The sequence below is a fragment of the Caloenas nicobarica genome, chromosome 5 (genome assembly GCF_036013445.1).
Source record: "Caloenas nicobarica isolate bCalNic1 chromosome 5, bCalNic1.hap1, whole genome shotgun sequence".
NCBI lineage: Eukaryota > Metazoa > Chordata > Aves > Columbiformes > Columbidae > Caloenas > Caloenas nicobarica.
Window position 1 is genome coordinate 42187179 of NC_088249.1, and position 16274 is coordinate 42203452.

A 16274-nucleotide genomic window follows, 5' to 3' on the forward strand; every position below is an offset into this window, starting at 1 on the left:
AGCACTGCCAGTCCTATTAAATAAGTGTAAAATAGTGAAGACAAGGGATATTACTAAAAACATCAACATAAAGCAGGAACTGAATCTTGACAAATTGAGCTCAATGTAAAGAAAAAAATAATCCAACACAGAGCTTCACTGAGGAGGAGAACCCCCAAGAGCAGAAAGACCATAAGGAAGTGTAATCTGCAAATCATGCATAAATTTACAATATATGGCCCCCAAAATTTAAAAGACACAGACTTGTTGCTTTATATGCAGAATCACTGCTTCAAGATAGGAATACATCCACTTTACATAGTGCGAGTGCAATAGCACGTAGGCTACTGCATTGAATTTGCCGCATTTGATAGGCAAAGTATACAGAGTTGCAGAAGAGTAACAACAAATACAGGTAGCCAAGAGGGACTGATGGAGGTGGAGAGATTAAAAAACCTCTCCATGCTAACACTGACTTTGAAGCAGTGACAGAATGAGGCATGGAAAGAGTATACAATTATTCTAAAGGAATAAACTCCAAGATACCACAGTATAAGATGATTGAAGAGTTGGGAACAGTGGGTTGAAGAAGGGAGAGAAAATATTAACAGCACTGACTGGGGGCTGGCTGACTGGCTAAGCATGCAAAACCCTCACTGCATCCCCCTAAAATACAGGGCAACATAACCAAAATTCATTTACGTTTATATTCTCTGCTGAGGCTAGATCCTCAGGCAGTATAAATCAGAGGAGCCCCGCTGACTTCAGACTCACAGAAGCTTGTGAAAATTTTAGATGCCGAAGTACTGAACGTGATGAAGTACAGACACAGGGCCCAGAACTTTCTGGTAATTATACACTTAGGTCATGGAACAGTCTTCCAGCAGTTGAGATGAGTATTTTCCCGTGTTTGAAACAAAAGCCTCTTGAAAAATACTGTCCTAAACACAAATAAATTCACTCATTAGCTCTTTAGTTGTTCTCTCCCCAGGGAACAAATGTTTTTACCCACTTACATTTGTTAAAGTGTGTTTACTAGTCCTCTGCATCTTGCACTATATTCTGGCAAATCCCTTTCCTCTCCAAGCTCAACTTCTCTAAATTATATCTCTGTTTTATAATTTTGAAATCCCCCAGTGAAATGTTAGAGGAGCACATAGTATTGTCTTTCACAACAATCTCCTAATTAGGTTGCAGTTGAGCAGATGGAAGTTTCTATTATAAACATTTCAGTTACCTACCTGTTGATACAATACTATGAATATAGTCCCGATTCCATGTGGGATCTTTGGGGAATAATTGTGAAGTAGATTTATGCAGTGTAAAATGGATATTTTTGTTGAAAGAAAACTAGAAGGGTTGCTAAATAATGCTGGCAAAATTGAACCATATGCTTAGGACTTGCCTCTTTCAGACCAAATTACTTTTAAAAAGACTACATAAATATCAGAATGCACTTCAACCCATGCAGAAGATAGGTACTTGTTTTTACACACAGCTATGAGGAAAGAACATTATTAAGTAACTTGTAGTAATTTATAGATCACTGATAAGTTATATATAACACAAGTATTGTAAGAAAGATGAGAAAGAAGTAATTAAAATATAATTAACAATTAATTTATATGACAACATGCTTCATAAAAAAAACACACCAGGCATTATAAAGGGAGCAGGGAGAAGATTATTATCATAATTACCATTTCAGGACATAATTCTCCCAGTTCCGCTCCAAACAGACACATTGAAGAAATAAACTAATTCAATGAGAGAAAATAACTACTATGAAATAATACTAAAAGTTAGCATCACTTTCAGAGTGATTTCAAATAGCAACCCTGTGTCAGGAAAAACAACCAAGGACATAATATCATTGGAAAAATAAGAAAGGAACCAGAAGAAGGTAGGATTACTAGCAAAAATACACTTCAACTATTTTAAAACCACAAAGACCTTAAGAGGTTAAAAAGAAAAAAGGATGGGCAGATTTTGTCTTACTTGTCGAAGTATTTTTAATGCATTCAAATGGGAAGATACTTCTCCACACCTCAAGTGTCCTAGAAGAGAATGACAGATCAGATAGCTTAATCGCTATGTTCAGAAAACTTTGGAGCAATCATGTTCCAAATATCTGAGATGGAATGAATTAATTTAATAGAATGAAAGAGAACATAGAAAATGGGCAAAATGCATTTGTGCTAAAACAGGTTCCCTTTTTTATGTAACATTAAGCTCACTGGGTAAAAATAATGCAATGGACATGACACATCTTATATGGCTTTTGGCACTGTCTCACAGGACACTTTCATAGAATGACATTTTAAATACAACTAGTGGAAGGTGTGGAGGCATCTGATAGGAGAAAACCACAGTGTTCATTAGTGGTTATTCATCAAAATACAAAAGCATCTCAGAAAGACACGTTTCAAGGTCTGTCCTAAGCTCGCTTTTTTTTAGTGTGGTCACTGACAACTTAGACGATGCAATATTTATGCTTGTAAAATCTGTGCTAAAAACCACCTGATACCCTCAAAACAATGGCAGGGGGTGCAAACACTAAGAAGGATGAGATCAGACACCCCAAATGCTATTGACAAATTGGACAGGTTGTCCAAAAACCAATAAGTCAAAAAACAATAATGGGAAATGTAAAATATTATTCTTAGGAAACAGACATCAATAAACAATGTGAATGCACAGCTAGACAGAAATACAGCAAAAACAGATCTTAGGGTTGTAGGGATAACAGGCAATATAAATCACCAGTGCAGTGCAACTGCCAAAAAATGCATTTAATTCTGGAATGTGTTAACAGGTGTGTCACATCCAAGACAATTGGTTTGATTTCTTAACTTTGTGTGGTACTGAAGCCCTGAGTGGTACACAGTGTTTGGTCCTGGCTGAACACCTTAGAAATACAAACATGGCTGAAGAGAAACGAGAAAATAACCAGAACAAGAAGTTTAGAAAACAAACCCTTTGAGAAAAAGCTGAAGGAATTAGATTTGCCTAGTCAAGAAAATAAAAGCTTCAAGCGAGATGCAGCTTTCCAATACATACAAGCTCATTAGGGAGATGTTGATCAGCTTTTCTCTATGGCGCCAGTAGAAAGACATGAAAGACACAACTTAATTTGTGACAAATGCTTGAAAGATTTTACTGATCATCATTCCAACTAAGGATTTTTGAACACTGGAACAGACTGTCCAGGGGGCTGTGCAATCTCCTCCACTGGAATTTTTTAAGAACAAAGCTTAATAAGCATGGTGGTACTAGCCTTGATATATTTAGTCTTGATGCAGTGTAGGCTGGACTGGGTGATCTTTTGGGACCCCTTCCAAACCTAAGTTCCACAATGGATATAATTCAGAAAATTCTAACTGGAAAGATCATTACAATCTCTGCACCCTGGCTGATCAAATTTTCTGTATTACTAGTGAGCTTCACTAACTAAACAGAAAAGCCAGGAAAATAGCAAGTTGTTCCCAACAGAGCTCTAGGTTCGAGATAAAATCATGGGGTTTGTGCTATCAGACTATGGGATTTTCCAATGCCCCTTTTAATTTCTATCATTATTCCGCTGTTACTTTATCCACACCAGTTCCCTCTTCAGTATTGCCACTGAACCAAAGAGGTGTTAGCTTGGAATGCCAAGTAAGTTAAAAGATTTTATCCATAAACAGGAAGACGCAGTTATACAGTTGGGCTTCTGAATTTGCCGTTGGACATGTAAAGAAACAGTTTAATTTTCTAAAGAGCTGAGAGACCTACAGCTGCCGCAGCTGGTGACCTAGTTTGTAAATTATGGTGTCTGTGTTAAATACATTAAATGAAATTTTAGCATTGATTTATATTTTATGCTATCACTTTTTCCCTTGTTGCCATCCTTGAAGTTTTCTAAATTCTGTCAGTATTGTCCTTTACAGTGTTTCTCAAGTTACTGCCCATTTACTGTTATGAAAACATTAATCCATGTGCCATCTTCTGCAGTGTTATCACAATTGTTTTCATTTTCAATAAAATAATATTCAGGTTAACAAGTCAGAGCCTATGTGTTACTTCATTTTCTTCACCTTTCATTTATCTGCTGCCTTCTAAGCATTCCAATTGCACATTTATTTTGGGAAACTTTGTGACCATCACCATTAATTCTACTTTGCATCGCAGAACCTCAAAACTAAAGATTACATTAAACGGGTACACTGAGAAGCTGAGATATGACAAATCTTGCAAAAGGGCCTTTGTAATTTAATGACCAAAGTTGTTAAGGAAGTTTTCTATTCCATAACAGAAGTGCAGATTCATCTGAACCCCCTCCTTTTTGTTTGTGTGTGTCTGGAAGGTGGGACTGAAGCCAACCTGCCAGGCTGTTCAACCTTCCACTCTGGGAAAAAACAAACAAACCAAGACATCAAAAAACCCCAATGCTAAGTAAACTGACCCTCAAAGTGGGGGAGAGGGGGAGGAAAACAAACAAACACACACCCAAATCTTTCTTAATCTTTTCTTTGAGATGGTAGCTCTTCCTGTGTGTCTTGTAAGCTGGCTCTTCTCCTTCGTTTGCAGGTTCCTTTACATCCTCTATGTAAAAATAATGCAAATGCACCCTCTTCTATTCCTGATGAGACTCCACCCATCAGTGAAATGGCAACTACCCAGGCCTTGCATAATGTCTTCATTGCAAAGGTAGCCTGTGGCCTAGCCTTAGGAACAGCACAGTTTAATACCTTGACTCTGGCACAGAAAAAAAGAAGAGAAAAGAAGAACAGCATAAAAGGAAAATGTTCTTTTAAAAGTCAGCAGTAGAAGAATTCAGTTTGAAGATGGAAGCCTAACCACCCTTATTCTCCAAATACATTCAGATGGATAAGCAGCAAGTTGTGGGTCCTAAATTAATTTTGACTGCATAGACAAGAATTTTCCAAAGAACTGAAGACCTGTGTCTTTCTCTCACTTCAAGCTATTAATGTAGTTTGTCATCAATAGTCTCTGTATTCAGATAAAACGTTTGTAATAGAAACCAATCACACAATCAGGAAGAAAGGTGACCTTACGTCTCAGTATTTGGAATATCTCTGATGGGCTGTTTTCCTTTCTGAGAAAACTGGAATCCATGAATTAGGCCTGTAAGAGAAACAAGTAGCCATGGGAATAGATGTGGAAGACAGAAACAACTCTTTCCCTAAGCTCACAAACCTTTCTTGTTTGCAGAAGTCCCGCCACTATGGAGATGAGTGACATGTAAAAATGTAGACAGACAGATAAACAGTGCTTTCTTTCTTGAAGATGATTCAGTTCTAATGTTTTACTGGCATGATGGGTTAGGCAAGTACTGCTAGCACACACAAGATAAAACCCTTGAGTCTTTCTGATACGAGATATGGCATGTCAACCATTTACTTTCCTATCAGGTGGCTGAATCAGAGACGTCTCTTAACACCTCTCCCTCTCTCATCTTAGCTCTTGATAAATGTGAATGAGGGAACAAATTAATTGCTTCTTACCAGCACTGAGACCTGAATAAAGGCACAGGTAGGAGCAAGATCCAGCATTGCACACACCCTACACATGAGTCTGAGATCAGCCACCCACACATATGCACACACATCCAACCTCCCTCCTAGCCACATACACTCGTGTCCATGTCATTGCAATTTTAGGATTTTAGGGTACTTAAGCATATTAACATAATATTAGCACTCTGAGAGTTCAAGGTAATGTGGGTTTGTGTATTGCATTTCCATTTATGCGTCATTCTAGATCAGTAGAGTGGGTGGAAACTTTATTGGTTACTTCAGCAAACAGAAACCTATGCTTTTAATGCATAGCGAAAACTTTGTCACAGAAACTGTGGGTTTCTTTTTTCAAATAACTTACAGCCCATTGAGTATGCTCAGTAAATACCAGACATGGACTCTAGTGACAGAGTCTGAGAGGAACTCTGATCCACATCTGAACTTTAAATGTTCAAGGAACAACTTTTCTTCCACTAACACTGTGTAAAGTTTAACACACAAAGAGTTAGAACCTTAAGGACATTTTCTTGCTACCTAACATGTTATTATCAGTTTCAAATATGCAATGGTCAATCTATTTTGCTGTGTTTCAGAAACTAGCATGATAAAGTTAACAAAGGAGAAATTTAAATAAGATTCCTCAGATAAAACTTAACATCTTAATTTGCTAGTATATTCTGGAAAATGTTCCATGTTCCCTCCATTCTGTTTAGAATTATTTGCCATGATCTTCATTTACTGTTTCAGTCTCCCTTGGTTTACCTTCTCAGTGATTTGCATTCTACCCTTTCCATCTCCCATCCATTACTCGTCAAATTCTCTTCCTAAGTACTCCAACCATTATGTCATCTTCTGGTCTCTGTCTTTTCTTCTAGTGACTCCACAAAGATGTTACTCTTGAAAACACCTTGACTATTATGTAGCAGAAAGGAAAGAACATTCATCACTTTGTCATCATATATTACAGCATGAATGACTGGGACACCAATTTGTGCCTTCACAAAACCAAACAACACACTGACTTCAGCTCTTGCACGGCTGCAGGGTTCCACAGTTCGCTCTCATAACAGCCCTAATAAACACTCAGACTTTTGCCTGTGTACCTAACAAGCAGAACTAAGAATAGTTTTGCAATAATTTCACAATTTTTATGAATCCGTGATCTCCTCTTCCTTCTTTTTTTTTTCCTTGATTCCAACATTTGCTTTTCCCTATAGGTATTATAAGACAAAATACTTTCACAGTACTTTGAATGTGCTAAATCTCTGTACTGCACACAGAAAGTTATATACCTTTCCCATAAGAGCTGGCCAGTATAGCCATCAGAGTTACTGCTTCATGTCAGCCCAAGAAGCAATATCTCACTCCCACACAGATTTGCCTACTGTCTTGCACACACATAGAGCTATTTACTTATTATAATTTCCTCACACAGACACCTGGTCTAATAGATAACACACTCTGGCAGCTTAAGTTTGCAAGGAACATTCAATGAGCAGGAAGGAAGAATGAAAATTGCAGCCCTTCTTGGGTTACCCCCCAGGATGAGCTAAGTCTTGGCTGTCAGAAATGCTTCCCATGCCAGAATTTCACAGTGATATTTATTTTTACCAGGCATTTTAGACTTTTTTTTGTTTGGCATGAGAGATCCTGCAAACTCTGCCAGAAATGGCTGTTTTTCTTCTCTGCATCATTAGTAGGGCGGCATTCCAACAGAGAAGGGTCACTCGCTTGGTACTTAAGTACTTTTAAAGATGTTGTCCTTTCCTTCCTGACGAGATAATGGGAACAAAAACTCAAGGAGAGTCCTTCAACAGCTTGCGGTTACAAAAAACAAAACAACTTTGCTTGCTAACACTTAGCTCAAAACTGACTAGAATTTGGACAGTGCATTCAATACATGTCAGGAATCTATCATACGACTTACAGCTACCCTTGATTTTAAAATTATGAAGCCACAGAACATATCATAGTAATCCCTCTTCTCACAAGCAGATCACCCAGAATTCAGAAGTACTCCTATGACTGAGGAGTACAAGAATATTTCAAGGTTTTTTTCCTAATAATTTGTATTTAAAATACAAGGATCTGCACTCGATTAGACTGAAATCCTCAGGTGAACATCAAGTTCATGAATATAAAGAGACATCACAATTAGATCAGATCTCTACTTACTTTCTTTTTGTCCACCAGTTCAAGGGGAAAAACAACATCACAGCAATTCAGATTAAAATGCAGCTGAACTAGTAAATAAAAAATAAATTGTGATGGCATAATGTTCACAGCACAGTTTCCTGCATGCTTGTGACATCCTACCAGTTAAGTATATTCTTGACTTAAGACTCCCAGGAACAATTACAGGTGTCATATTTAAGCCCTTTAATGGTACAAATGCTGGCTACTTAAGAGAGCTGCTGCTGTCATCATGTCCTATCACTAGCTGGAAAACACACAGTTGTTTCCAGACTTCATCTTGTAGCAGATGTTAGGAGTGAGAAACTTTGTGAATCTTATTTCTCTAAAGTCCAGTGATCTTAAAGAACAATACGAGTCTAACCTGGTTGTCTAGGTTTTACCTGAAGAGGTAAACTAGTACTAATACTGCATTATTAGAGAAAAATGTTTGATTTACTTATTGTGTGAAACCACTGTGCTGCATGTGAACAAGATAAACAATTCATGCAGCTTGAGAAGGCTCAGATTACAATAAGCACTAGAAGTACTGGATCTTTCTCTGTAAATGTCTCCTGAGGAATCAACAATAAGAAAATACAGATTTCATCACATAATTTAATTGTGATTTTGGCTGACCTTTTCATTTAAGATAATCTCATTTTTAGTGCATGTGTTTAGAGAGTTTGGTCATAATTCATAAAACTAATTATCAAATCAGAAGTTTAATCGGAGGTTTTTATGGGTTTGCAACTGACTCATAAATGAATCACCCAGCTTCAACGCCATTGATTTTTAAAATGTCTTGCATAATAGAATCCTAATTTCACTTACAAGATTTCAATTTATTTACATAAATAATAGCATGTGCAGCTCTTATTTTCCAGTTCTTCAGCTCTCTCCTCAAAACTTATATCTTCTATGGTGCCCAAAATAATAGATTATCAATAAAGATTGACAGCTGTTTAACCCAGCGTTTTTCTCCTCTCAGTATGATTTGGTTTTCAGGTGTCTTAAGATAAAAACATTTTGTTATCACACCTGCAACTTTATTAATTCTCATGTAGTAGGTAAAGCTCAACTGGCAGATGTGTGGGAAGACTCCCAAAAAACAAAGCACCACTACACCCCAAAAAGTTAAGCCCTGCATAAGACAGGCTTCCAGTTAACTTTTAAAATAGGCAAGGTTTGGACACTCAAAGGATGAAGAAAATCACACACAGAATCACAGAATCATTTGGGTTGGAAGAGACCTCTGGAGATCATCTAGTCCAACCCACCTGCTAAAGCAGGTTCACCCAGAACAGATCGCACAGGAATGCATCCAGGCAGGTTTTGAATGTCTCCAGAGAAGGAGACTCCACAACCTCTCTGGGCAGCCTGTTCCAGTGCTCTGGCACCCTCAAAGTAAAGAAGTTTCTCCTCATATTCAGATGGAACCTCCTATGCTTCAGTCTGTGTCCATTGCTCCTCATCCTATCATTAAGCACTGCTGAAAAGAGTCTGGTCCCATCCTCTCGACACCCACCCTTGAGATATTTATAAACATTGATGAGATCCCCTCTCAGCCTTCTCTTCTCCAGGCTGAACAGACCCAGTTCTCCCAGTCTCTCCTCAAAAGAAAGACGCTCCAGACCCTTAATCATCTTCGTAGCTCTCTGCTGGACTCCCCCCAGTGACTCCTTGTCCTTCTTAAACTGGGGAGCCCAGAACTGGACACAGACTCCAGATGCGGCCTCACCAGGGCAGAGTAGATGGGGGAGGAGAACTTCCCTTGATCTGCTGGTCACACTCTTGCTAATGCGTCCCAGGTACCATTTGCCTTCTTGGCCACAAGGACACATTGTTGATTCATGGTCAACCTGTTGTCCACCAGGACTCCCAGGTCCTTCTCTGCAAAACAAGAAAGGCTAGAGATGGTTTCCTGGTCTTTTTGTGAAACTGGCTTACATTAATTTCATAGAAGTCAGATGGAACAGGACTGAAGGCTGCCCACAGTCTAGTTCTTTGTGCATTATAGCTGTAATGCGTAAAGCAAAAGCATTTCCAACTGTCACCCAAAGAAAAAAAAAGTTAACTTTCCTCCAATACATCTAGGCTTTATTGTAACTACTTTAGCAATAATTGTTAAAATTCTAAGCAAATAAAATATTTCATTCCAAGAAAAAAATAATAGAAGCCAGACAAAATTACTCAGGCTGTTTAAAACAAGGCATTTCCTCTGGAATTTGGTGCTTGATATCTAGTCTTGTTTATTATTCTATATAATACTCTCTGAAAGAGGAGCCGTTTCTCAGGAGAACTTTGTCTAATAAAAGGAAAATATTTCAGCTCAATATTGGTAATATCATTTAGGAAGGTGAACATAAAACCAGCAAAGAGTAAGCTAAGCAATTAACATAGTAGGGGCAAAGTATGTGGGAATGGAGGAAAACAGAAACCTGACTTAAGCAAACTTGCTGAGAAACACTTATAAAACTGATGCAGAAAGGAGTTTTTCAGTCCATGCATCATAACATAATAAACAACTTTTCTTTCATGAGATAATTTGAATTACAGCACTGACTATTTTCAAACTTTTGGTCACACAGACTCTTATATAAGTAAATTAGCACAATTTACCTAAAGGTATGGTTTCTGAAACACTACTTAAACCACACTTTGAAATGAATTAAGCTAAATCAAATCAAGGCCACTTTAACTCTGAAAGAGGGTGTGCACACTTGAAAGACTGATTTGGATTTCCAAATGTCCCTGATAGATAAAACCAGCAATTTTAGTTAAGAGCGGGAAGCACCACCATGAATTGCCAGGGCAGATGGCAACCCTAAAAGTGTACTCCATAGGCTTGCCCTGAACTGAGACCTGTACTTCATAATCTACCCAAGGGTCGTGACAGAGAAAAATATATTTTTTCACTGTCATTCTTCCAGCTGGGTCCAAAAGAACATTAAGCCCTTGTTAGATCTGCCCCTCTTGGAGCAGCTATTAAACTTGCAGATGTTTTCCAGTGACGCAGAAAAGCCTTCTTAATTTACAAAAATGCACTAGTCTATGGTTCTAAAATCAATACAGCAAAACAAACTTAATACCTATGGCCAGGCTGGCAGCATTTCTCCCTTTTCAGGTCATGAGTGTGAGAGAACAGGTGAGTCCTGCAGCTGATCTGTTATATCACCTAATCCTGGCTCTGGCAAGCCCAGAGAGAAATAATAGTAAACAGGGAAGTCTATAAATGGCTCCAGAAATGACATCTTGTTTTTATATATTTTTCTTTGAGTTGTTAGCAGTCAGGCGCCACTACTACTGAAACTTGTCATTATTACAACCACAAACAGGCTCAATGTCCACAAGGATTCCCTTAGCTGGGTTAAAGGAAATAACAAAGTCCAACATGTAGAGACCAAACAGTAACAAGAAAAAAAAATCACAGAGAGAAATAGAAATATTAGAACATAGTATTTAAAACTGGACTTCAAAGGCCTCTTGTAAATGAGTGCTCCAGATACTGAACAAGGATAAACTGTGGTTTACAGAAATTGTTTAAACAACAAAAAATAAACAGTGCACAACCTGCGGAAGGCTTCTACCCGCTCAGCTGACCAGCAATATGGGAGGTGAATGCATGTATGTTTGGCTTTTGAACACCAGTGAATATACCTGGGTGATGGTAAAGGCCTGCTTGTGAAAACAGAGATCTTTACACTAGTTTTAAAAGTGCAGGAACTATGCTCTTAAACCTAATGATCACAGGGGGTCTATCAAATTTCATTTCTCCTCTCCAGCAGTGGCCTAGAACCGGACACCTCACTGAAGTGCCAGAAACCCTAAAGCGAGTAGTCATGGAATAGACATTGTGTTAGGGAAAATATTTTCCAAAACCCCATTAGTCAGATAATTGGCTTCACCATGAAGCAGGATAATTCATATTCCTACAGATGTTGTGCTCTTTTTTTCCTTGTGCTTTTATATGTAACAATATAATCCTGTATTTTTTCATTCTGCATGAAAAATATTTAGTTCCTTTCTAAATTCTGCTGAATTCCTGGCCTAAAAAATATCTTGTGGCAATGTATTCTACAATCTAGTTGTATCTATTATCAAAAATTTGCCTTCTTTAAATTTATAGCCTATAACCAAATGCACAAACTGCGAAACTGAACAAATACGAGTTTTTAACAAGCTTCATTACAGCACAAATCATTTTAGAAAACATAATTTTAAATGTTATGCCTATCCTCTTTAACACAATCTTCCATTTTTTCCAATCATTCTTCACACCGGAATGTTTCATTGTCCGCTTCCTAAATTATTTTCTCTGCCCATCTTCGAAACATTAGTATCTAAGCCTTATCCTTTGGAAGACAGAACAAGCCAAAGACAGTGGAAGGGTCCAGGAAATTCTGAGGAGCATATGAATAAGTGAGTTATAACATCCTCTTTGCCCTTTTTAACTGTGGCTGTTGTTTGAGTACAGATTCAAGTTGTGTTGCCAACAGTCACACTCAGCTCCTTCCTCCAGTGGAATAAGGGCAGGTTATATGCACACCCAAGTGGTTTATTTAATTTCTGTTCACTTGCATTTCAGCAAAAACATAGACGACACTTCCAGTCCTTTTGTTTTGTTTGGAACTCCCAGGATTACATCCTGGGCTGGGAATTTTCTAACAGCGACGCAATAAACCGAAAAGTCATTTGGGAATGTTAGCCCCATCAGCTCTGGGGGCAGTGGAGCCCAGCAGAGCTGTTTCAAGCCACGCAAAGAGCTCTGCCTGCCCTGCATCCCCAGGACAAGGGCCATTCCCAGACAAGCTCCCAGACAAGAACAGAAAGAGGCCTGTGGCTCAGGACTTTTCTGGTAGTTGCTACTTCCATGTGAACGAATGCCAATTACCAATGCTCCCCACACCACCATCTGCTGAGCACAAGGTTTGCAAAACACAAAGTGCTGAGGAGTGGTATGGACAGAAGGACGCAGCGATGAAGGCACCTTGGTCACCGTGCCCAGCCCCTGCTCCCTGGGACAAGGGTGCCACACAAGTGCCCCTCATTAACCTACAACCATTCACCTTCAGATTAGGCCCTTCCCCCACAGCTGTAGTACCAGCAGCCCCTGGCGTGAAGCACCTCCCTGTTTCCAACCCAGATCTGACCAGAATGCCTTTACATGTGCTTCTCCTCGTGCCACTTTGGCTCTTTGGCTTCACCAGCTCCTCAGTCTCTCAGGCGTCCTGCGGCCTCGAAGCAAGTGCCCAGGGCCTCGTCCACCGCCCGCTCCCCACGGCCAGGCTGCCATGTCACCCCGCTCCTCCACAGACCCTACTCCGCCAGGTCGCTCGCGGCCTCCCCGCCTCGCCCGCGGCCCCTGACCTGCGCAGGCAGCCGGGCTGGGGGAGAAGCCGCCGTGGCCGCGCTCGGGGGTGGCGCGGCGGGGGATGAGGCCGGGAGACGCGCCCGCCCGGGCGGTTTAGGGCGCGGAACGCTGGCGGCGCGGGGCGTGTTCCCAACCGGGGCGAGCGGCCGAGCAGCGCCGAGCCCGGAGCGCTAGGAGCGTCGGGCGCCTTGGAAACGGACGGAAGCCGGGAGGGAGCGGCGGGAGGATGCTGAGCCCCGAGCGGCTCTCGCTGCCGGGGCCCGAGTACCTGGGTGAGGAGCGGGGCGGCGCCCCGAGGGCCCGGTCCCTGGGTGTGCTGTGGCTCGGCGGGGCTGGGAGTGGATGTGGCCCGGCCCGGCCTTCCCGGGAACAGCGGCGAGCGGCCCAGGCCCGCGGCGTGGCCCCGGCTGGGCCGGGCCGAGGCGAGCGGGGTGACTCCGCGTCCGCCCTCTCGGCTGGGCAGGGGCAGCGCCGGGGCTGACAGGCCGGGGCTGCGGGGCGATGCTGCTCCGGGAGCCCCCGGAGGCTGGAGGGCTGAGGGATCCTCCGGGGGGCCCTCGGGGTGATCCCCGCCCGGGCAGCGCTGGCCTGGAGAGGGTGAGCAGCGGGCTCTTCCCCGTCTCATTCGCACTGTGTGAGCGGTGGGAAGCAGCGTCCAGCTGCTCCATGGCAGTCTGTAACCTCGTTTAGGCCATTACCAACCTGTTTTGCTCTCAGATCTGTGTGAGCAACCTTATTTTATGCTCATTTCCCATCACTTGTATGTTGTGAGGTGGTTTGAGTGTCGACTTCTCTTCTGAAATAAGGTAATGTTGCAATGTTTCCCACATGAAATGGAAATCTTTTAACTTATAAAGCAGCCGCTCCCTTGCAGACTACATTGTATTAAGCTGGCTCTAACAGTTTGTGTTACTGCTTGATGTTCCAGGAAGCTGAGGAGCAAAGAGATTCAGTGTTAACGTGTCAAGTAAAAATAATTAGGATGGAATGAAGTCAATATGACTTCATTTAATTGCTAAAGAGGAGATGAATTACAAGTAGTAAGCATTTGGAATGTGTTCAACATGGTACTCTTGAAGTGAAACTCTTCAGCCATTACTTTCTAGGCCCAAGAGGCTATTTGGTAATAACTGTTAAAAATGTATACATAATTTACTGTGGCTTTCTTGTACAAGGAGAGGTTAAAAATGGCATAGATTGGTTTGTGCACGTTGTTCCATGATTTGGCCATCTCTGATAAGTTAAAATGGAACAAGACTAGAGGAACACTGCTGGCTTCTAGTAAATGGAAAACCTGTCCTGCAGGGAGGAAACTAAAAAAGCTGGGTTTGTTTAGCCTAGCAATAGTGTCAATGAGGAGGGATCTGACTGTTCTATCAAAGCACAGCATAGCACTAAAGAGAGATGAACTTTTTAAGTAATGGAATGATCTAATGAGTCTCAGAGTAGAATCTCTTTGTGCTGTTGCTGCCAGGCTGCTGGAAGGGTGCTTTGTGCGTACCTGCGCAACTGCAATGCTGTTCTGTGGTAGGGAAACTCAAGGCAGAAATAAGAGTTTATTTAGTGCTCTGTTTGAGGTGATTCTTCGGAGACTGACTTTGCTGAAGTTCTTATTGCCAATTGCAATTCTGGAGCTAGTTCAGGTATTTGAGAACAGTGTTGCAGTGTGCCATGTAGATACACCCTTTGGTTTTGTGCTACACTATCACACTACATCAGCATTTTCAACCTACATGTTGATCGAGAGGCTCATAACTTTTCTACAGAGTTGCTCTAGGCTGAAACTCGCAATTTTTTTTTTCAATGAGCCAAATTAGTTTTAGCTTAATTTAATTGTTTTTAATGAAATCACAGAATCACAGAATCACAGAATGTTAGGGATTGGAAGGGACCTCGAAAGATCATCTAGTCCAATCCCCCTGCCAGAGCAGGAACACCTAGGTGAGGTTACACAGGAAGGCATCCAGGCGGGTTTTGAATTTCTCCAGAGAAGGAGAATCCACAACCTCCCTGGGCAGCCTGTTCCAGTGTTCCATCACCCTCACTGAGAAGAAGTTTCTTCTCAAATTTAAGTGGAACCTCTTGTGTTCCAGCTTGAACCCATTACCCCTTGTCTTACTGTTGGTTGTCACCGAGAAGAGCCTGGCTCCATCCTCGTGACACCCACCCTTTATATATTTATAAACATTGATGAGGTCACCCCTCAGTCTCCTCTTCTCCAAGCTAAAGAGACCCAGCTCCCTCAGCCTTTCCTCATAAGGGAGATACTCCACTCCCTTAATCATCTTTGTGGATAAGCACTTACCTTTTACTTGTGTGAAACTTGTGAGTAAGAATTGAATCACTCAAAAAATCTAGGAAGCAGACTAAAAATTCTTAAAGTGTAAAAGTAAACCATTTTTCTGTCTCCCATCTGAAGTTGAGAAATGAGACTTCTAAGAGATGTGCAAGGCAGTTTGGTGCAAGCAGCTTTATTAACCTACTTAAAGTGAGCCTTCTTTTATCTCCATTCCACAGGCTGATCTGCCATTCCCTTTTCATTTTGTAAAACCTTCCAAGTTATTCTGAGATTGGGGTCACAAAAAGACATGTGAGCATGTCAGGTTGAGCAATAACTTGTATAAGGGCCTGTTCTGTTGATCACTTAGTATGTCCTTCTGTTTAGGTTGCAATATCTGTTGTCTGTTTGAGGGGGGAAAAAGTGTCTGCTACGTGATGGTATTGTTATTAGCTGCAAATGTTACCAATAACAATGTTTTTGTCTTTATGAGATTTTGTAATTTACCACACTGCTCACAGATCCTACTTAATGAATTATGTGTAAGTAGTAGGAAATTGGTTAAAAACCAACCAAACAAAACCCCAAAAAACTCAACTGTCCCCCCCGCAAATAAATGCATCTCCCCACACGTTTTCATAAGATGCTTTTATGTTTTCTACATTGGCCTGGCCTTCTTAAATCACCATTCTTTGGATTTGTTCTATTGTGTGCCTTACCGTCTTGTTGATATAGTTGTCTGATGTGAGGTTGTAAGCAACTGTGATAAGTTTCACTTTCTGTAATTTCATTCTGAAATTGTGTTGCCCCAGTCTGCCACATAAAGTATTCTCTGAGTCTCTCAGATCAGATGGCACTGTCTTTTCTGATCTGGAATGGGCAAACTTCATCTAACCTCTTTTTCTCCTTTTTGATACCAAAACCAGACCAACAAATAAAATGAGTGTCCAAAATA

The 16274-nt window shown here is 40.9% G+C and overlaps 1 protein-coding gene across 6 annotated transcripts in view; it reads left to right on the plus strand.

The window, feature by feature from the left end:
• Window positions 1-13206: 13206 nt before the first annotated feature.
• CSTPP1 (centriolar satellite-associated tubulin polyglutamylase complex regulator 1) overlaps window positions 13207-16274 on the plus strand; it is an 81644-nt gene continuing 78576 nt past the window's right edge. For all 6 annotated transcript variants that reach the window (XM_065635065.1, XM_065635064.1, XM_065635060.1 and 3 more), the window contains exon 1: window positions 13207-13313. In XM_065635065.1, the coding sequence (XP_065491137.1) occupies window positions 13268-13313 (46 nt within the window). In that variant the 5' untranslated portion in view covers window positions 13207-13267. The remainder of the gene's footprint in view (window positions 13314-16274) is intronic.